General features: G+C 34.7%; 1 protein-coding gene across 1 annotated transcript; it reads right to left on the bottom strand.

Moving 5' to 3' along the window:
- Positions 1-275: 275 nt before the first annotated feature.
- Positions 276-1800, bottom strand: LOC113361477 (cyclin-dependent kinase inhibitor 7-like). The gene is made up of 4 exons (XM_026604717.1): positions 1271-1800; positions 1076-1134; positions 756-902; positions 276-655 (listed from the first exon to the last, which is right to left on the bottom strand). Exons 1-4 carry the CDS (start codon positions 1595-1597, stop codon positions 586-588), a joined length of 603 nt encoding a protein of 200 aa, XP_026460502.1. The 5' UTR covers positions 1598-1800; the 3' UTR covers positions 276-585.
- Between the last annotated feature and the right edge of the window lie 21825 nt (positions 1801-23625).

Raw genomic sequence — 23625 nt, 5'->3', positions numbered from 1 at the left:
CACTGGATTCACTGCATCCGACTGTCAGTTGCACCACTGGTCGGCTTGTTATCCGTGAGGTTTCTGGTAAGTTAAATAGTCGATCGGACTTTAGATCTGAATTTCCAGGTGTAGTCGGAAGTCGGTTAACCATCGATTGAGAACACACCAACTCCAATTTGTGGCAAATGAAAAAAAGAAAGGGATGATTCTGTTGGACAGAACAAAAATGGAGAACCTTAAAGAAAAGAAAAGAAAGACCGACTCAAAATTGTACTCACAGGACAAAAATAACAGAGAAAAGACTAAAAATTAATGAGCGTCTTTATTTTCATTCCTCAAATTGAGATGTTCCAGAAAAAGAGATTCTGTTCTTCCGTATACCACCCCCTAAACCAAAATTAAACAGAGATTCCTTCCTTACACAGAGATAACTAAAGAAAGATGACCCTAGAAACTAACAGAGAAGAAGAAGGACAAATAAATAAACAGTTTTTTACATCCTAAATACTAATTTTTATGACCATGAAATTAAAAATATGGGTAAGATTAATAACAAATTATTTCAATTAGTTTCTGATCTTTCTTCATCTTCTTCAATTTTCTTCATGGCTTTAAAGAAATCCATTCATAACGACCCTCCAAAGGAACATCCTTCGTGATATCATAATTATACCTGCAAAAGACACAAGTTTTAGTCCAGAGTTTTCTGATAAATTAAGCTTTTAGAATAAAATAAAAAACCCATGTTTATCCTTCTCACCCCTCTGACTTACTTTTCTAAAAATCGCTTGTGTTCCTGCTTCTCAAATGCAGAAAAGAAATCTTTAATCTCTGTTTCTGTTGGCATCTTCTCATCAGATAATTTCCTACTCTTAGAATTAGCTTCAGAACTCATTTCCAGACCTTTACTTTCAGAATCACTACAGAAATGGAGACAAGTAAAAAAATTTAAAAACAGAGAGACAAGAATACAAAAACAGGGCTCCAATTTCTAAGTTTAAAAGAAGAATACCAAGAGACAGAGAAGCGGAAACGGAAAGAACAGAAAAAAAAAAAACTGTAGAGACGGGGGGTTTTAAGAAGGAAAACAAACCTTTGATGATTAATAATCAGAGGGTTATTTTCAAATTCAAATCCCTCTTGTTTTTCTCCCTGAAATAAATTCAAAATCATTTGAAAAATTTGTTAACAATAACGGAAATTAATTTGATAGAAAGAAAAATTAAATGAAGCAAAATTAAATCAAATTTGAATTCCGTATCTTCTGTTATTATTTTCTTTCTCTCACCTCCACAAAATCTCGCAACATCAGATTTCTTTTTTCACCGGTAACCAAATCACATGATCTGTTATTTATACAACTTACTGAGCATGACATTACAGTATGAACACACTTATTTGTTGATAATGATAGCGCCGGAGAAGACACCATTAATTCCGGTTTTATGATGATTAATTTTCTTTTCTTCTGATTGGAAGAAGAACAATAACCTAATAACTCTCCATTAAATAACACACTACTACTTCTTGTTATTGTTGCTGCTGCAGTACTAGTAGTAGACATATTTAGGGTTCCCACTCTAGTTTTTCCTGCAAAATTACTTAATTCCGCCATGAACCCGAACTTGACAACCAATTACTTTCCTTCTCTTCACAAATTCCACATCTCTCTGCTCTAAAAAGATTCTCACTGGCTCGGCTGTCCCCTCTGGTTTTTAGAGGCGGGGAGAAAGCAAGTACAGTAGTACTAGAGTATAGAGTGTAGATTCTAGAGTCTAGAGTTTCAGAGAGGAGGAGATTGAAGTTTGATGGGAGAAAATCAACGGTTATGATTTATAATTTTTTATTGTTGTGAGAATGGTGCTTAAATAACTGCACGGGATTCTTGACAGTGCGTCGTCCCCGTTACGTTTTACTTTATGGCGAAAGGTTGACACGTGTAAGTTTGTAGGGAAAACTGAGTACATTTATAGGCGGTGATGAGGTGATTTGACTTGGTATTGTAGGTCAGAGAGTGAGAAATGATGGTTGCGTTGCAACGGGATTCTGCACCGTATCCTCAAGTTTGTTATGTGGTATCTGTACAGTGTACTGCATTCTCAAATGTTCTCGTGAAAGAATTAACTGGCGATCCCCGCCCCACTAAAAATCTCTGTCAGCCGTCTATGCAGCTATTATAGGAACTAATGTAGACTGAGCAGGGAACTCATGGGTTTTTATCGTTAAGGAAAATGCTCCTGCAATGAAACCAGAACCAGCTCAATTCAGAATTCATTTGTACTATTTTCAACTTGTCATTGGGTCTCAAACGACCTGTGGATTCTGATGAGCTGAAATTGTTTTGATTCTCAACGAGTCAGGGTAGTCATGAGACTCATGACTCATGAGTCCATACATCTATTTGCTGGGTTCACATGATACTTGTAATTAAGTTTTCAGTCCTTCCAAACAAGCATAAAAAGGAAAAAAAACAACTTTAACAAATCCGGTAACCGGATTCTAAGAAACTAATTAAATTACAAGTATATCAAAAACAAAAAAAAAACGCGCAATTGGGATATCAAAACTAATTGGGGATAGAGGAAAAATACAAAAACTGGATCCAAATATCAAATCGGGGTCACTCCTTATCTAATTATTTTTTTAATTCCTAATCTACCCCTCACTAATTAGGTTTAATGATTAATTAGAATTAGTAAAATCTTAAGATTTTTTGTTAAATGATTAGTGTGTATTTTTATTTGAATTTGGGTGAGTGAGGTGAGAGTAGAAGGAGGGAAAAAATATTTGAGAGCGAACTTTTTTTGTGAAAATGGAGGATGATTGTGAAGGGAGAATTGTTGTTAAGAGGTTGAAAATTTGATTTTTTTTCTTTGAATCCACCATTGTTGCAGCTGAAATAGTTCTGTGTCGGCATTGTATTCAACCGAAAAAACCATGCCGGCATTTGTTGGAAATTTTCATAAATGTTTGCCACTATCCGACATTTCTGGTTTTGATCTTCAAAACCTATTTTTTTTGTTTTTAATTAGTCCACTGCCGACACAGTAAGTTGATTTTTCGAGCATGCCGGCAGCAGTGCCGGCATGGTATGATGCTTAAATTTCTATGCCGGCACATGATGTAAAGTATCCAGAAACTTGTTTTTTTGCACTTGAATACCGGCATTGATAGATTTCTATCGAGCATGCCGGCACCATTTTCCGGCATGGTCTTCATCACTTCCAGCGATGTAAAATTTTTTATTTCCGGCATGGTATTCATCACTACCGGCATGGTCTTCATCACTTCCGGCATGGTCTTCATCTATACCGGCATGGTCTTCATCACTTCCGACATGGTCTTCATCACTTCCGGCATGGTCTTCATCATTTCCGACATGATCTTCATCACTTCCGGCATGGTCTTCTTAACTCCCGAATGTTAAAAAAAAAATTGTTTTCAAAGTGAGGAGTCGGCAGAGAAGGAGAAGAGAATTTGAAAGGGAGTGGGGCAAATCTAGAATTTGAAAGGGAGTGGGGAATATTTAGCTTTCAAAGCCCTAACCTTAAAAGAGATTAATAAGAGGTGAAGATGGAAATGGAAAATATCTTTTTGTTTTTTGATTTTTATTTTGAAGGAAGGGTGTTTTAGTATTTTCGTCCCAAAAAATACCCCTTAGCGGACATCTTTGATTGGGAGAAATAATTCATATCCCCAATTAGTTTTGATATGCCCCAATTACGCGTTCAAAAAAAAATTGAAAATCGCTTTTGCCAATGTGCATTTTGTTCCATATTTAATCATTCTTATTAAAAAAAGAAAATTGTTATCAATTGGTTCCAGTACCTCATGTGTATTAAAATCAAACAAAAAACGTGCTTGAGAAGTTATGTGAATATTGATTATGATTATCTCTTTTAATTAGTCAATTATGTTCTCTAATTATATTTATAGTTTGCAGGTGCATATTACATCACAAAGGCGTGTTAGAAATCATGACCACAGTGACAAGTTCTAAATTATTAACATAGAGTAAAAGAGTTAAATTTTAGCCTAGTCAGTTAGTTACCCAATTATTTGGTATCTAAGTTATGGCATCATGCACTTGAGTGCAAAATTACGTAATAAGTATGCATTTTTAAACCGTCAGATTTCATATTTAGTTATTTTTAACACAACAAGGTTCTGCAGCTTTTCAAACAGTCTCAAGATTAAAGCTTACAAAGAAAGAAATGAGGAAATGGAACTATGAAGAGTTTGGCAATGTGAATCAACATATAAAAGAAGTAGAGAAGAAAATCCAAGATGCACAAGTAAGGCAAATGGGAAACAACAAGAATGAAGTTAACAGTTTAAAACAAGAGCTAAGATACTGGTATAAGATGGACTCAAACATGAAATATCAAAATTCAAGGGAGAATCTATTGAAGAAACAGAGCAGAAATACTAAATACTTCCACTCAAAAGCAAATTTCAAAAGAAGAAGAAGAAGAAACCACATAGACTCTCTCAAAGATGATTTGGGTATATGGCATTTAGAAAGAAAGGAATTAGAGCAGCTTCTAAATAATCATTTCAGCACCATTAAACATACTTCAAATCCTCAAAGAACAGAAGATATCTTATCTATCATCATCCCATGCATAACAGATGAAGAAAATGCTAACTTAAGAAGAATTCCAGATGCAGATGAAATCAAAAATACAGTCTTTCAAATCAATTCTTGGGCAGCACCTGGACCTGATGGTTTTCAAGCAGGCTTCTATCAACAATGCTGGGACACTGTAGGTAATGACATCATTCTTATGACTCAAAATTTCTTCAGAAATGGTTATTTACTGAAGGAACTCAATTACACATTTCAAACCCTGATCCCAAAAGTTGAATGCCCTCAAACACCTTCAGATTATAGACCCATTAGTCTTTGCAACATAAACTACAAAATCATCTCAAAAATTCTTGCAAATAGACTCAAACCCATCCTGCAAAAAATAGTATCTCCTTTTCAAGCTGCTTATCTCCCAACCAGAAATATCTTTGATAATACTATCATAGCCCATGAAATAGTTCATCATATTAAAAGAAGCAAAAACAAATTTGGGAAAGTTGGTATCAAGCTGGATATGTTGAAGGCTTTTGACAGGATTGAATGGAAGTTTCTGATGGACATAATGAAGCAACTGGGATTCTGCAACAAATGGTGTAACTTGATTAATCAATGTATCAGCACTACCTCAGTGTCTATCCTTCTAAATGGTTCTTCTTGTCAACCTTTCAACCCATCAAGGGTCCTAAGACAAGGGGACCCAAATTCTCCATACTTATTCATTCTTTGCATGGAGGGTTTCTCAAGAATGTTATGCAAGGCAGAAAGAATGAAGAAGATACATGGCATCAAACCAAGCATCTACAGTCCAAGTATAAATCATCTACTATTTGCAGATGATTGTTTACTTTTCTACAAGGGCAAAGATCAGGAAACAAGGTACCTTCTAGACATCATAAACAAATTCAGTGTTGCTTTTGGTCAAGTTATAAATTTCCAAAAGTCAAGTGTGCAACAAACATATGCAACCTCAGAGATGTGCTCATCTAACTAGTCTACTGCAAATGAATCCTATGGGATTGAATGAAAAATATCTTGGTCTTCCCCTATTCTTAGGCAAAGATAAAAAAGAAAGTTTCAAACCAATAGAAGACAAGGTGCAGAGAAAGTTAAGTACGTGGCAAGAAAAGATTGTAGATCAAGCTGGCAGATTAACTCAAGTGCAGTCATTCTTAAGCACAATGGCAAACTATCAGATGGGTTGTTTCAAGATGCCAAAACATGTGACTGAATCTCTTGACAGAATCCAGAGAAGATACTGGTGGAACAAAGACAGTAAAAAAGGAACGAACCCCATCTCTTGGTCTTCTGTCTGCAAACCAAAAAGACTAGGGGGCATGGGATTCAAAAACACCATTAAATTCAATGATGCTTTGCTAGCAAAATTAGCATGGAGGATGGTTACAGATCATAATTCCTTATGTACCGGAATTCTGGAAGCAAAATATTTTCACAACAAAGATCCATTATGTGATGAAATAAGTTCTCAGGCTCATGGATTTGGAGAAGTATTCACAGAGGTTTGCAGATAGTAAAGAAATATTATATCTGGAGTGTAGGGGATGGCTCAAGCATAAAAATCTAGAGGCATAACTGGGTTGCAGGCTCTCATCACTCTCAACTCTCAAATGCAGCACAGTTCTCAAGTAACAATGACAAAGTTCAGAGCTTAACTCAACAAGGTTCTCAACAATGGAAAGTTCAGAACCTTAATCAACTGTTCAACCAAGAAGAAAGAAAGAAGATCCAAGAAATAAGAATTCCCAAAAATGTCAGGGATACTTTAATTTTGAACCTTACAAGAAATGGTTCTTTCACAGTTCAACCTACTTACAAAGCCTTAATTCAAGAAATCAGTGGCAACAACATCAGTAGAGAATATCAAAAATTTGGTTGAAAATCTGGCGCCTAAAGCTCCCATACAAGCTCAATCTTTTTCTATGGAGATGTTTAAAAGAAATTATTCAAACAAGAACTAGAGTTGGAAGATATATACAGCTTGAGGATTATTCTTGTCTATTCTGCAAACAAGCTCCAGAAACAGATACCCATATCTTCTTGGAATATGATCTAGCAAAAGTAATCTGGTTCACAATTCTCCTAAAAGTTATGCATTCTCAACAGCAATGTCAGTCCTTGCAATCCTGGATCAAAACTTGGAATCAAGAACAAAGCATCATCTCCTTCAAGCAAGAAAAAAGCATCATTTTTGCTAATGTTATCATGTGGCAAAACTGGAAACATAGATGCACCCTAGTGTTTGAAGGAAAAAAACCTCACCCAAATAGCATAATCATGAGCATAAAAAATTTATGCACAAACTATATTCTAGCTTGTGAAACTAACAATATCTGCAGGAAACAAGGAAATAACAACAAGAGAAAGTGGGAGAAACCACCTGCTAATTAGTGGAAATTAAACTTTGATGCAGCTTTTGATAAAAAGAGTAAAATATGTGTGTATTGGACTGATTTTGAGAGATTGTGCAGGGAGATTTCTTGAGGCCATGGTGAAAGTTACAAAAGCTAGAGATTCTGAACAACGAGAAGGTTTAGCTCTCTTGGAGGCAGTAGAATTGATCAAAAGTAGAGGGTGGAAAAATTTTATCATTGAAGGGGACTGCAAGACTGTCATTGAAGCTGTGACTTCAAATTTTAGAAACTCTAATTGGCAGGATCACAATCTCCTTTCGGATATTAGTAGGATCATAGAATCTTTGTATTATGTCAAGTGTGTTTTCTTTCCTAGATCAGGTAATGAAGTGGCTGATGGACTAGCCAAATGTTCCAAGAAGTATGAATGTAACCAAGTGCGGGCTGAAGCTCCACCAAGATGTATCCATTCAATCCTTGAGTTGGAACTCTCTATGTAACTGTTGTTTTTGTCAGTAATGAATTTGCCTTTATGATTAAAAAAAACAGAATTATTTAATGGTGTTTATTCATTGCATACTTGAATGCATGATTCACTAGTCTTTCTGTTTATTTATGTATGACCACATACGATGCGAGATCAAACAAAAATAAGAACGGAAAAGTCACATATAAAAGTGGATGAGGAAGCTGATATCGATTGTAGAATTTTGATTCGATTCAATATTTTGTATCACATTAAAATAAAACTGGAAATTCGAATAATCATTTTTCGTTTTTTCATACGAAAAGAGTTTCCATTTTTTTAACCAAGTAAAATATGACCTCAGCCTACATGTCATTGTGAAAGAGTTTCACGTTTTAAATTTCGCTTGAGCCATCTTTTTTGTTTCGTTTTCTTTCTTCTGAGAGGAACAACTTTGTAACAAGGTTTGTTTGCTAGAGCGCTTTTTTTTAAAAACATTTCTATTTTGATGATATTTTTAAAGCGTTGAAAATAAAAATATAAACCCTATTATTATTTTGCTATATAAAGGAAAAGGATTATATTATTTTTATAATTCCGAAACCTAAAAGTGAATGAGTTCAGATTATTGATCAATCTAATCATTGAAAAACTTTATGAAACTCTATTTCATAAAAAAATGTTGTTGTATGTACCATCCCAAAGCAACACCAAAATCGTATACCCCAAAATAGTAATGATTATCATTTTTGGGGAATGGTAGGTCCTCACTGAATTTCAAAAGGTCCCACCATACTTTTTTCGTACGGTTGTTTTTGAGATGATATGCTTATAATTTTTTAGTTAGAAAATACTTACGTAGATCTGAGCTCTTAATATGCATGGAGTAAATTAAGAAAATACTTATTCCATGGTCATTATAATTATATTGCATATATTATACATTTACTTCATTCAAATCACAAAATGATAACGGTGTCGCTCAACATTACGTTAAAGAAGTTTTATCTTATCACACACTTCATTTAAGTCACAAACAAGATTCAATATCAGGGACAAACCTACCAAGGAGCTAATAGTCCGTACCTGATTTGCACAGTAAGTTTTATTTATGGAAAGTTTGTGGAAATTATTTTTACTTATAGATATGATTAGCTAATGTGGTTCCTAATCTATGTAATTCTATCTCATGTCACAAGAGAATTAAGACCCAAATCTTATTTGAAGCAGGAAACCTTGTTCACCCTCACATATTTATTCTGCCATTTCTAATTCATATAAACTGTAATTTTCTTTCATTGGTCATGTTTTGATATTAATTTTATTTTCACTTTAATCTATATTTGGTTATATATCTACTATTTTATAGGCAAATCGCAGTTACCCACTAACTATCTGACTCGTTCCCAAAAAATTTGCTAGTTGTAGCTGTCGGCAGCCTTCGCAATCAATGACATTCCAGCCTTATGCAAAGGAGAATCCTAGATCTTTTAGAATTCAATGTATGTTAATTTTTGTTACGAATCTCAAAAATTTGTTATACTATTCTTTTAAGCTAAAGAATTTATTAATAATAGAAACAAAACAAAAACATGTCGGGGATACAAAAGCCAAAACCTCCTGAAGAAAAATGCAGAAAGGAAAATAAAAACGAAAAAGATTGAAGAAACAATAAATTACATCAACAAACTCATCCAAGGAGTTTCATCAGAAAATTCTTTTCAGGAGCCTTCAAGTAAATTCAGTGTTTCTCTATAGTTCGTTTCTTGTTTAAACCACACAAGTCAGGTTAAAAACCATCTGATGGGGGAGAATGAGCATCTTCTGCCACCATATTCTCCAATACTGGCGATGCTGAAAATTTCGGATAGTCATCATAATCATTTTCGTTGGTATATATGGATATACTATTAAATCTATTTTTATCAGCACTAGCCTTCCCGACTAACTTCCAACAGTAGATCCATCGTTTGTTTATTTCTTTTTGAGAATAAGTCTCACCTTCCTCCCTAGATAAATCTTCCCAACGAGTTCCTTACAAAAGAATCACATCATTAACAAAATATTACCGGGACTACTAATACGACTTGGGCTTTCATCAGAAACTTTTGTTGCAATTTACTGTAAAGCTTGGTTAGCAGCTTGCATAGTTATTTTGCTACAAATTAAGTTCAACACTACTTACCTTGACATTATTTCATGTATTTCCAGGAGAATGCACCGGAGATAACATGATATTCACTAATTCACGAGGAACCAATAAGCTGAGATCAACTGCATGATCTTCAATTACAACATCTACAACAATGGCGTCAGTTGGGATATTCACAGCTTGTGTGATGAAAGATCTTAGCACTGTAGTACTGTTCCAATAAAGCGGTAAGTTGGGACTTATCTAGTAACATAATCCAATTAGGCCGCTAACCCATTAAATGATTACATTTTCAAGCAAAACCACCACCCAACAAAGAATCGACCTCCTGAGCTAAAAAGGGAGATACGATCCGAGGCTAGTCTAACGAAGGAAATCAAAACCATCAACATACGTATGATTTGTATGTCAATCTTAGTGGACACAAGTTTTTCTACACATTGTATTACATTAGAGCACTGCTCAGTCAAACTCGCAAGTTTTTCTATCTTAAGCTTGTTGTGAAATTTAGGTGCACAAAACTATATCTTGATTTCTAGTCTACATATTAGTCAATTCTCGGACTATGATTAGAAGTGTGTAGTTTAGTATCAGACATCGCTGAATCACTTATTGAATACGGAAGACAACCGAAGACACTTGGAGAACTTCATCAACAAAAGGTATGTGAAGACTGAACCCACCTATCAATAAAATAATCACCTTTATATCTTTAAGACTAAGTCGTATGGCGACGTGGAATTTAAACATTGCATAGAAGAAGCTTTGAGTCAAGCTTGTGTTATTAAATATCTCAAAATATGATTGAAAATAATAATCATTCATATACTTGTAGAATTTAGTTAAGAATAATTTATTTTTTATGTATAAGTTATGATTCAAGTTAATCATTTGAAAATAGCCCGAGCCGTGATATTCATTATTGATGTCATTTGCGAATGTTTCGAATTGGTTAAAAGAGAGTAATAGAACTACTGAAAATCTGGATACAGGGACTGTACACGTACTGGCGTAATTGCATTGGTTTCGGATCAGTGGTACGCATACCTATCATATATACCAACGTAGCTCGAGTTCGGTAACGACTTATGGTACAGTACCCAGTACGCATACCAAAACAGCCTGAGTTCGCGAATTGGCTTATGGTACATGTACCCAATATGCATACCAAAATAGCTTGAGTTTGCAAACTGACTTACGATACACATCCCAAGTATGCATACCAAATAGTCTGTCTGAGAAATGCCTTAAGGGTACACATACCCGGTACACGAACCTTGGAAGTCTGAGTTCACAAATTGGATCTAATACATGTGCCCGGTACACGTACTTACCCTGCTGATTATTTTCAGATTCATTCAAACTATTTATATGATATATTTGGAATTTTATTAACTCTCGAAAACACCTCTAACACATATTTCATCACATAATCACTTGTGATTGTGCATCGAGATTAAAGTAGTGTTAAATGAATATGACTAAGCTTATGCTTCGAATGGTTAACTGACCATGAACTATCATTATACACGGTTCGGTTACGATTGACCATAATGTATATCTTTTTATGTGATTTCAAGTCGAATTTCTCACTTGCTTACGTGAAACCCTTATTAGAGTTTCAACTAAACAGAGAAAGTGTTTCCTTGATTCCCAAGCTACCTTAACTTGAATCTTAAGCGACCTTCCATCTTGGAAGTCTTAAAATAGTGAGACTCAAATAATCGGGAAATTCAATCCCTGACACTTTCATGTGTCCTAGTTGTATGCTAGAGTCGCCCTCTATTAACCTAGGTTTCCTATGTGATACATAATTAGGCTAACGACTTAAAGACTTCACTTAGGGATTCATGAAACCTGATCCGACTATCTTTTACCTTGATAGTTCGCATATCCTGATCTTGTTTTTTTATTATCGAGGTTCTCGTAATCTCTTTCCAACAAGTAGATAGTAATTTCAAAGTTTCTTCTTCTCAGACTTTATAATTCCGTAAGATAAATATCTGACAACGATTCTTATTTGAACTTGTCGAAGATTGTTCTTGTGAGGTGAATAATAATCTAGGTTGCTCTTCGGGATTCATAAGTACCAGATTTTGAGGTTTGCTAACTTTGCCTATTGCAAACAGATTTCCTCACCTTGATCTCACGATCTAAATAGAAATCATACATGCTTATCTGTTAGAGGCAGATTGGTATCTAAAGTCTTCACTTAGGTTGAGCAACTCTTAATCTGTAAAGGACGTCAGCTAGGGGAATCAATTGCGTAGAATCTTGCGAGATACAAGAGACTAAGGAGCGTGACTGTAACTGAATCTCTTGGAGGGTGGATTCGGTCTTAATTACATTCTTGTTCGAAGTTCTGATAGTATTCTAGTGTCTGTAGCGTCTTAATACACTTTGGTGTTCAAATCTGGATAAGGTCCCGAGGTTTTTCTGCAGTTGCCGTTTCCTTGTTGATAAAACCTCTAGTGTCTTGTGTTTTTCCTTTTTCGCATTATATTATTTATCTTTATAATAGGGTTGTCACAATTAGCTAGTACGTAATCAATAGTAGTTATATAATCCATATTGATTGTAATCGATTATAAGAACTTGTTCTTGTAGAATTCGTATCTTTAAAGATAGATAACAAGTTTCGTGCTTGGCAGAATTTTGATCTGGTTATTGGATTCAACTCGATTGAATTTGGATATTGATCTTTGGAATCTTCTAAGTACTTTTACGGTTATATCAGGTTCACGGGCATCTTGTGTAGAACTTTCTGATTGTAACAGAAAGATATATAAACTATTTGTACAATTTTGTTCAAGGATCATTAAGCTGGTACACTTAGAATTGTATTAAGGTTTTGTCCATAAGGTTGCCGAACAAAAAAATTGGTGGTATACTTAGTATTCCCTCGTTTTCACATTGCATTTTTCTTTCTCTTCTTTTGCCTCTTATTCTGCCGATTATGTGGTTTTTCAGCAACCTCAGTCCTCACAACTCTAGGACACCGCTTGCATTATCCCAAACTATCCAATAGATTTACAATAAGTGCAAAAAGAATGCAATCTTTCGTATGTAAATTAAGCCAAGAACGCAAAGCCATCCTTCTCAACGAAAATTCATCATGCAGCTTCTCTGAAAGGTTAATTTCCATTAGAACTCTTACAAAGCGACCATATGCTCGATCAAGATCTAGAGTATTGTCATCCACCTTCAATATTTTTCCTAGAACACTTGCAATTATGAATAGGATTTTCTTACACAAATATTCTAAGCTAACACCATATATACGAGCCCATACTTGAACTAGGTTGTCTTTGATGATTATGACTGAAATCCTTATTTAGCATTGTCAGTGCATTGTATCGGGTTTTAAAGAGATAAAACAGTTAAACGAATCATCAAAACAATATCAATTGAATTGAAAGAAGGATCGCTATGTTCTCTCTCCTAAAAATCTCTTCCAAAATTCCTCAATGGCTAAGTAATTCTCCACTTGTATTGCATTCAAGCTAGATGGAACAATAGAGAGGAAAGGGGAATGGGTCCTTATTCAGTTATACAATCGATACAAACATCTTTTAATCCTTTTCATTTAATCTGGTTTGATGATACAATGCTTTTTTTCCTGAATTTTAACTAAATTTTTTTGGTTTTATCTTCTTTGCTTGATCAAATTTGATCCTGCACCTGTTTTTCTGCCACAGATCGTTGCCACCTAGATATGATTCTAAGAAGCATGCAATCATAGAAGCAAACGATATTTCAACTCTCTCACGAAGCACACTCGTTGGTAACTTAAAGATCTTTGATCATGAATCACAGTCTATTCAAAATAAAGGAATCGCTTTTAAAGCAAGAATTCCGAAAGCTCCAATGGAAAGGAATAGACAGTTGGGTGATTCAGATGAACAGATTGCAGAAAATTCTGATGATGAAATTGAACAATCATTGTCATTATTTACTAGACAGTTTCGAGATCTCTTGAAGAAAAGAAACAAGAGATTCGTTAAGGATACTTATCGATCTTCTCGACCACATGATCGAGTTCCTGTCAAAAAGGATCATGAAGAAGATGATGAATATAAAACGCAGTGCTTCAAGTGTGAAGGGTTTGGTCATATTGCTAAAGACTGTCCCAATCTTAAGAAATACATTGGAAGCAAGGTATTGGCTGTGAGTCTTAATGAGACCTCTGATTCATACGATTCTGAAGAAGCGAAAACAACTAACATTGCATTAGTTGTCAATCTTATTTCTTCCTCCTCCATTAGTGATTTACCCATTCTAAGAATGGACATGTCTTCCGATGTTATTAAATCACCCAATGGTAAAGGGAAAAATAAGACAAGATGCAAAAACTGTCTCAAAAACCGAATTGCTAAAAGTTGCATATGCAATTCCAGTCAATCCCAAGATACTTTCTTAGTTCGAAATAACAAAAGGAGATCTTTTCATACTATACTAGATCAAGAACACTCTGGTTGTTCAAAATCCCATAATGAGAGAAAATCTCATACTAATGCCACTTGATCGGTATTAGAATTCTTTCCTCACCATGTGTGCCAAATCGTTGAGTGAGGAAGAAGAAAAATCAAGGCACTTTTGTGTAGATTATGAAAATAATATCTAGTATTTAAAGATATTTGATATATTCGTATTTTTAGGAATATTATATTTTCGGTAGTATGAAAAATATAAAAGGATTATTCTCCTATTTTGATCATTCCTTGTCCGAACTATGGGTCTGGATCAAATGGTTTCTATGGAGAAGATGTAAGATCAGAAAGATCATCTTAAAACTAAGTCCGGATTATCTCTTGATATTAAGGGTAAAATCAGAAAGGGAGATTGGCTTAGCAAGAAGGAAAGAGAGAATACTCTGAATAAAGATCAGTGTATTAAGGCATTGACACACTTTTGTGTTCAATCAAAGACGGAATTACATGCTCTTGCAGAATCCTTCACGAAAATTTCTCATCTGCAAGAGATTCTTGTCAAGCAACAAGGTTTTCTACTTGAAGAAATTCAAAAGCTGAAGAGTAGTAATCCACCTTCATTCAGCTCTGACATGAAGGACTAGGTTGCAAGGAAAATAAGAATAAATTTTTGATTTCTTTCATTGATTGTATTGGTCTATTATGAATAAAACTATTATGAATAAAATTATTTGATTGGTAATTTTTCTTGTGATAGTTTTCGGTTTTCATAGCATGTGCTTGAATGCTTTTATCTTATTGCTATGTATGTTTATGGGATGTTTGATTTCGGTTTTACCACCTTAATATTCGATCTCATATATTGTGAACCCTTATGGTTTGGGTGACTTTTTTATTTAGCAGGATTAAGTTCTAGCCCATGTTGGTAGGGTTTATCAAAGAATCATGAGGGGTTCTGGTAGAAACAATATGTGAAAAAGTCACAATATGTTGAATCGGTTTTGGTTTAGCATAAAAGCATATGTGTTTCGACGGTTTTCAACTCTTGCTTGCAATTGTTAAAACTGATTTTCAACCTTTCTCTGCTAAAGGTTGAGGGTTGATGTTATTCTTTTGTTTTGGCATAAGGATGACAACGTGATGATATTTCGATATCAATTCTCCCTGGACGAAGATGCAAACATATTGGAGAAGTGGATGCAAAATTTGAGGTAACAATCTTGTTAGTTAATTGTTTTCCTGTTTAAGAAAAGCCTGAGTTTATATTATATATATTTGTTGCTTTTGCTTAACAAAATTTCGGACAATTGATGTTGTGTGTGATTCAATTGGTTCCGATTAAGAAAAACTATTGTTATCTTGCTTTTGTATGGTATCAATTGTTTAGGCTTACAAAATTTCGGTGCAATTGCGGTGCTTTTAATGTCTATGTTGTTTCAATTTCTTCCGGTTGAGGTGAATAATTATGCTAGTTGATTTATTTTGGTTTGTATGAATTATTTATGGCTTAACGAAGTAAAAGGTGTACGGGATGAGTTGTTTAGTCCAAATCGATTCCGGATAAAAGAAACTAAGTTAATTCTGATCTTAGTTAGATTTATCCAAGTGAGGTTTCGGTTATTCAAGTCTAATCGAATGCCTTAACAAGAAATGCTAGTTAACTAACCTAGTACTTGTCTTGTTTAAAATTGAAAGGTCTAAGTTTATGGATAATTAGAACCTGATGAGAAAAATAGAGTTTATCTTTATTTTGGTCTTACCGAATTAAGCGGTTGTTTTTGAACAATCGGTTTAGGAAGGGGACTAAAGTGCTTAGTTGATTTTTGGTTTGCTAAACTAAATTGGAAAAATTGTTTCGGACAATTGTTTCCTTGATATCAAAATAAAACTACTTGTAGTTTCGGTTTTGGTATTTGTTATCAGAACATGATGTGTGGAACCATCGTGCCTAACTCTACAGGTTTGCAAGTCTATTTTGAGAGTTGTAAGATTCTTTTCGTGTTTTTCTTTATAGTTTCGTTTCTTTGTCATTTTTGTGACAAAAAGGGGGAGAAATATATGGACTAAACATGTGATACTGGCATTGATTTTATATTGATTGGTATTGCTAAGGAAAAAAACAATGGTACTTGAACGTTAATCTAACGAAAGAGTGAAAGCACAGACTAAGGGGGAGTAACATGTCATATGAATTGGTATAAAAAAGACGTGCGGATTGAATATCTACCTATCTTCCTTGGGGGAGTATTAGCTTTATTATTATAATGTCAACAACGACATTTTCAAGGATTGAATGTAAGCAGTTTTACTGTGCTGTTGAATCATGAATCAAGCGGATGTGTAATGAATTCTTGTAATTTGTTTATCCATATGATGTAAGAGTTTCGTCACTAAAATTGACAAAGAGGGAGATTGTTAGAGGATGGCTCGGTTGAACCCACCAAGCGTTGGTATGTCAAGTTTGGTTGTCATATTTTAGTGAATCAAAACTCATGTTAAGAGTCGCTTGATTATGTACTAGAGTCAACTTCGTATAGGTTAGCTTGAAAGTATTAGGATATGAGACATTACAAGTATTGCGAAGTCTTGAAGATGTGAAGAAGCAAGGAGATACAACGACAACAATCATCCTTCCACTTGAGGTTAGTGATATTTGACTTGAACGGTTTCATTCCCTAACGTATCTTTCAAGTCGTGCATATTGAAAAAATAACTGCGAAGCATATTTGAACTCTAGTAGACATAGTATTAAGGAATACAATACGAGATTTATTGCTTAACCATTAAACTTTGTAGATAAGACATCGCCATAATCATTTGAATGCTATTGTGATTATGTATGGGTATGAGGTGAGGATTTCATCCTAGGGAACAATGTTTACATGTGTTCTAAGGAATTAAGTTCATAAACTTGTTTGTGAACCGAAAAGGAAATTGCTAGGTGTATTGGTTTTGTTATTCATTGCATATCTTATGAACAACCAATATGTGTGATTGAGTATAACCGCTCACAACTTGTTTGTGTTCTTGGTAGAACTATTCACAAAGGCATGACTTATGTATTGGTATGACTTTTATTAGTGAAACCGATCTTAAGTAATCACCTGATATGGTATGATCGGGTTTGTGTTTTTTCTGACCAAATATGGGAAAGGGGAACCGATCCTAGTAAGAGGTGCAGTACATCACAAAGGGGAGCCGATCCTTGTATGGGGTGCAGCAAGGTTTATAGCAGAAAGGGGAATCGAACCTGTGGACATGTGCAACACATATAAGTTATATACCATATATATGTGGGGAACCGATCCTAGTACCTTGTCAACCGAATTTTGGAAAGCTAGCGTGACTATGCACAGTACTCACATGGAGGTAGAACCGAAACTTGTTTTGGTAGAACCGTTAAACCTATGATTGTGATTGAATATTGGTTTGATCAATCACATAGTTCTTGAAAATCAGATGAACCAATTCTAAACTTGTTTGGAAGTGTGGCAAATCGGTTTCAAGGTTGTAAGTGTGAAAGAGAACTTACAAAGTAAGGATGTGGACATACTTTGAACATGTGCTGTGAATGTTTATTTCTTTAATTGTTCAAAGATATTCCTTAATGGCTAAGGGAAGAGAATCCCATGATCAAAACATAAGTAAGTTAAGAATCTTTTAATTAAGGTTATTAATTTAATTTTGTAGTGAAATTCCAGAATTAGTAATGTGCATTTACTAATTAGATTTTCCGAGAGATTTCGATCATTATTTTTGGACAGAGCATTTCCAGGAATTATGGAAACCGAATTTGTGCTTTAATGAATATCTTGAGAATATTTTAGGTTTTGGAAATTCCTTGGTGTCCAAACTTCCTTGTCTATAAATACTTGAAGTTTGCCTTTCTAGCAAACTAATCCTTCATAACAACAGACTTCCTCTTTTGTTGTTGTTACTGGTGTAGCCGCCTATTCGGAGAGGAGAGTAACCTAATTAGGAGAAATCTCTTACGACCGCTCAGTTTAAAGTCTTCTTTGGGATTGAGAATCTCTAGCGTGTACCGTTGGTGGGAAACTAGATAATTGCGGTTTATCTTTTGTTTTCGTTTGATTTGATTGACTTACGGTGGTTGAAATCTGATTGCACCTAGTTTGTTTATTCTTGAGAATCTTCTCTTCTGATATAAGATTCACTCAAACTAGTTCAGAGTTTCAACAGGGATCTCTAGACTGTTGTGAGTTCTAAAGACGATCTTGTGATAATCCATTGTTAACAGACTCCGTTCCGTGCGTGATTGATCACAAGAGATTCAAGTGATTGTGTGCAGGTTTTTTGAAGATTTAAGAAGATTTGAATACAAAGAAGATATTGAAGATCTGACTTGGGTTTTATAATTTATCTAACCTGTTTCACTTCAAAAGAATCTCTCCTATGTTGCAGTTTCCCTCTTATACTCTATTTCCTTCTTCTCACCATGTCTAATGATCATGATTTTGATATGCACCTTAGTGGTATTTCTTTAGCTCGGAGATTTGCTAACCATATTCAAATGGGATTACTGCCTACCCCACCTGAATTCATAAGAGATTATGGAATAAAAAACCATATAATTCTAAACAAAGTTTTTTCAACATAACCTTACAAACATTGGGTAATCAGGGGTGCTCTTACTTATTTCTGTGTCCCTAACATAACCTTTCAAATCAGAAAAGTAGATCCCAATGTCTTCATATTCAGTTTTCAATCTCGTGAAGATTTCTTATGGGCTACTTCTAATGGACCATGGTACCCTTTCGGAAATGTCTTAGCTGCTACTACAACGTATCCGAGCATGAATATTTCTACTGACTCAGTGAAAGAAATTCCCATTTGGGATAGTATCCTCAATGCCAAGCATCAACATAGGAACAGTAAAATGATATGATGGATTGCATCTAAGCTAGAATAAGTTAAAAGAGTTTGTGTAGGTTGTGACCAAACTTTTCCTGATTGTGCTCCAAGAGTTTTAGTATGAATTAATATAGAGAAACCTTTAGTGGATAAATTTCTAGTGAAATTGGGTAGATACCCAGTCTCTGAGTTGTTCATTAACTATTTCAACTTACCTTCTAAGTTCTGTTATCACTGTTTAAGGTTTGGTCACAAACAAATTAGTTGTGCCATACTACAACACAGACCTCTAAGGATATATATGACATCTCTGTTAATTGATTCTCCTTTCCCTAGTGATGATCTTTTCTTTCTCAATGACATCCCAGTACGAATCTTGAATCCAAGAGATAACTTCAACCATAAAGGTGAAACTGAGTCAGTTGATGCTTATCTTCAACAGTTTGGGGTTCAAGAAGCTTACCAATCCTTGATTGGAAGTATTTCAACCCTGACTTCTAACATCAATCCTGATGAAATGAAGACTATCTCGAATCCAAACCTGAAAAAGCGGGGTATAACAACTACACCGATAATTCGTTCGGCAATCTGTATCGACTAAACTCCAATGTAATTCCGAGAGCACCAACTTAAAAGAGAAACTCAATCAAGAATTATATCAAATAGTTTATATCTCTCTCTCAATACAATCAGCAAATCAAACAGATAGAAATTTGCAAGCCTGATTGATATGAGTAATAACTTGGACGGTATCAAAGACCAATGCCCAAGTGTCCATCAAGTTCTATCCAACAAACAAGGTCGGATTTATCAACTGATTGAACTATGCGCAACATGTGATATTTCAATTTTATAAAATATAATGCGGGAAATAAATAACACAGACACCAAAAGTTTTGTTAACGAGGAAACCGCAAATGAAAAAAAAGGGACCTAGTCCAGATTGAACACCACACTGTATTAAGCCGCTATATACTCTAGCCCACTACAAGTTAACTTCGGACTGGAATGTAGTTGATTCCTAACCAAGTCTCACACCGATTAAGGTGTAGTCGCGTTCCTTACGCCTTTAGAAACATGCCGGATTCTGCGCACTTGATTCCCTTAGATGATCTCACCCACAACTAAGAGTTGCTACGACCCAAAGTCGAAGACTTATAAACAAATCTGTTTCCCACAGATATGTCTATTCTTTATTCGGTTTTTGTTCCGTCTTTTGAAAAAATCAAGGTGAATAGGAACCAATTGATAATCCGGTTTTATACTTCCGAAGAGCAGCCTAGAAATATCAATCACTTCACAATAACCCAACTGATTAACATGAAAAGTTATTGGGAATCACAAGAGTCTGAGACGAAGAACTATTGTGATTATTTTTTATATCTTACCTACCGGAGATATATCTCGAGTAAATCTTAGAAAGATAAAACTCAATACGATATGACAAGTAAGATCAGAATACGCAACCACAGATAAAATAATTGGATCTAGCTTCACGAATCCCAATGAAGTCTTCAAGTCGTTAACCTATAATTTTAGGAAAAACCTAGGTTAAAGGAGAATCGACTCTAGTACGCAACTAGGAACACATAAAAGTGTGGGGATTAGGTTTTCTCATTGCTAGAGTTCTCCCTTATATAGTCCTTCAATTCAGGGTTGATTTCAATCAAAGATAAGATAGCTTAGTAACAAAGCATTCAATATTCACCGTTAGATGAAAAACTGATTTAAGATTCAAGCTAAGTTTGCTTAAAAATAAAGAAATCAATCTCCACCGTTAGATGGTCTTAGATTGTTACATACAAATGAAATATACCTTTATTTAGATTTGGGTTACCATACCTAAACGTGTATATTGAGTTGGCTCAATAATAGTTAACCGAAGTTAACCATATGAACACTTTTGTCTTAACCGTATTCATCTAACACTTCTAGATCAAATATGAAGAACAATCAATCATGAAAAATAATCAAATGCATCTAATTATGTTTCAAATAGAGTTTTTCAATTGTTCACTATCCCATAGAAATATATATGAACAAATTGAATCGAAATCGGTTTGTAATCGTACAAATTACTTATACAAGAATCAATTCATGAACTTTAATCCACAATTTGCAATGATTGCATTCGTTAGATCATAAATGTATTAGTTCATGAGTACATGAACAGTTCTAGAACTTTACCATTGTGTACGCCAACCAGGTACGTGAACAGCAACTCCTGACCTTGGCCTGTCAAGCCGTTCTCAAACCCAGTTCGCAAACAGCCGTCGCGGACCCAACTCAGGTAAAACCGTTTTCATACTAGGTACACAAACAAGGTTCCCGGACCTTTTTAGGTAAAACCGTTCGCATACTAGGTACGCAAACAAGGTTCCCGTACCTGAATCATTACAAAACCGTTCGCATACTAGGTATACATACCGTGTTGAATCCAGACATGGGTAAACATTCCAAACTCTCATTCAATCATTGAAACATCCTTGGAAGACGACAATGGTGTCTCACACAAACCATTAGCTTCAAGTAACTTTCAAGTGATCGAATGATCAATACGAGACTTCCTAAGTAAACATCAAATGACTGTCTCACACAAATCATATAAGATGTTCAAGGTAATTTTCACATGATCATGCTTTGATATTATATTTAGTTTCCAACAAATAAATTGCTTCCAACTAAACTCGTCAAGAATATGATGAACATAGCTAAAGAAAAAAGCTTCCAACACATATTTTAAGAAATATATAAACGAGATAAACTTGGATCGAAATATCAAATGTGTATAATATAAAAGTCTATATAGCTACACGAGTTAGTCTCATTAGAAGATAATATAGAATAAACTTCTGAGTGATTAATGTAGAATTAGTAAGAAGAATGCAAAGCGGAGTTTGCCAGAGATGAGAATAGACGAAAAGGATGAGAAACAAATGAAAATTTAATAAGGTTTGAAGGGAAAAGAGAATAGTTGCTTTGAAACAGAGTTGTATTGATTAAACTGATAATAATAATAAGTGTGTTCAAAGGAACGATTTTTCCTGTTTATATAGGCACTAACAAGAGTTCTAAAAATAGGAAAACACTAAAAGAAGAAAGTAAATAAACTCTAAAACTAGGAAAGCCAAACTTGGCTAGCAAGTATAGAAGATTCTAGAAAGAGACGTAGAGATGTTCTATATCAGTCCATCCTTCTTGAAAAACAACTTGTCCTCAAGTTGAATAATCAATCAAGCAGTATCATTCTCTGCATAGAAGGTGAAAATTTCCTGCACATTGAATATTTTAGAAATATTCCAATTGGATGGAAGATCTACAACATAAGCAGTGTCACTTATCTTCCTCAAAATCTTGAAAGGTCCATACTTCTTCATTTTAGTTTTGTTGTAAGTACCAACTGGAAATCTTTCTTTTCTAAGATATATCATTACCAACTTTCCTTCTTGAAAAGTTTTAAGTCGCCTGTGTTGATCAGCATCTGCTTTGTACTTATCAGTAGAATCCTCCAACTTTTTTTTAACTTCTTGATGAAGTTGAGAAGCTTTGTCAACCAGTTGATCAGCCTTAGCATGAGACTTGGAAGGTTTAGGTAATATAACCAAATTCAGAATATGATTTGGTACCTTTGAATAAACAATAGCAAATGGAGATTTACCTGTAGAACGGTTCACAGAAGTATTGAACGCAAATTCCATATGAGGAAGAAATGTTTCCCATTGCTTTCTTGAGATTCAGTAACCTTAACACGAATTAAATTTCCTAATGATCTGTTAACAACTTCAGTTTGTCCATCAGTTTGTGGATGCGCAATAGTACTGTATTGTAATTTAGTTCCCAATCTCATCCATAAGGATTTCCAAAAATAGCTAAGGAATTTGGTATCTCGATCTGATGTGATAGACTTTGATACTCCATGCAAACGTACTATCTCCTTGAAGAATAAATAAGCTACATTGGAAGCATCAGTAGTCTTCTTACAAGCAACAAAATGTGCCATTTTTGAATATCTATCAACAACGACCATAACTGAATCATTTCCCTTGACAGTACGTGGTAATCCAAATATAAAATCCATACTTACATCGACCCAAGGAGCTTCAGGTACTGGTAATGTAGTATATAAACCAGTATTTTGAATGGTACCCTTGGAGCGTTGGAACACCATGCATTTCTGAACAAATTTCTGCACATCTCTTTTATAGAAGGCCAAAAATAACGTTCTTCAACTAATGCAATTGTTTTATCTCGACCAAAATGACCACCAAGACCACTGCCATGTAGTTCACGAATTAAATGAAGCCTTAAATAACCTTGTGGAATACAAAGACGAATACGCTTGAAGAGAAATCCATCTTGAATAAGAAAATCATCAATTCCAGAAGACATATTCCCACATTGATCCCATATTGTCTTGAAATCTTCATCATCCATATACAAGTCTTTGATGTAATCAAAATCTACACTTTCACTGCGAAGAGTGACAAGAAAATGGGCACGTCTACTCAAAGCATCAACTACTTGGTTCAATTTTCCACTCTTATGTTTAATAGAGAAAGTATATTGATTTATGGTGGATAGCCATCTATCATGCATTCGATTTATTTTAGCTGAAGTTTGTAAAAACTTCAAAGCTTGATTGTCAGCGTTGACAATAAACTCGTTGTGCACCAAATAAGGATGCCAATGCTTTAATGCCTGAACAAGAGCATATAATTCAATTTCATAAGTGGACCATTTCCGCCTAGCTTCTGAGTTTTCTT

This window comes from Papaver somniferum, chromosome 3 (genome assembly GCF_003573695.1).
Source record: "Papaver somniferum cultivar HN1 chromosome 3, ASM357369v1, whole genome shotgun sequence".
Taxonomy (NCBI): domain Eukaryota; kingdom Viridiplantae; phylum Streptophyta; class Magnoliopsida; order Ranunculales; family Papaveraceae; genus Papaver; species Papaver somniferum.
Note: the sequence above shows the minus strand (reverse complement) of the source record. Positions and strands in the feature narration are given on the sequence as shown.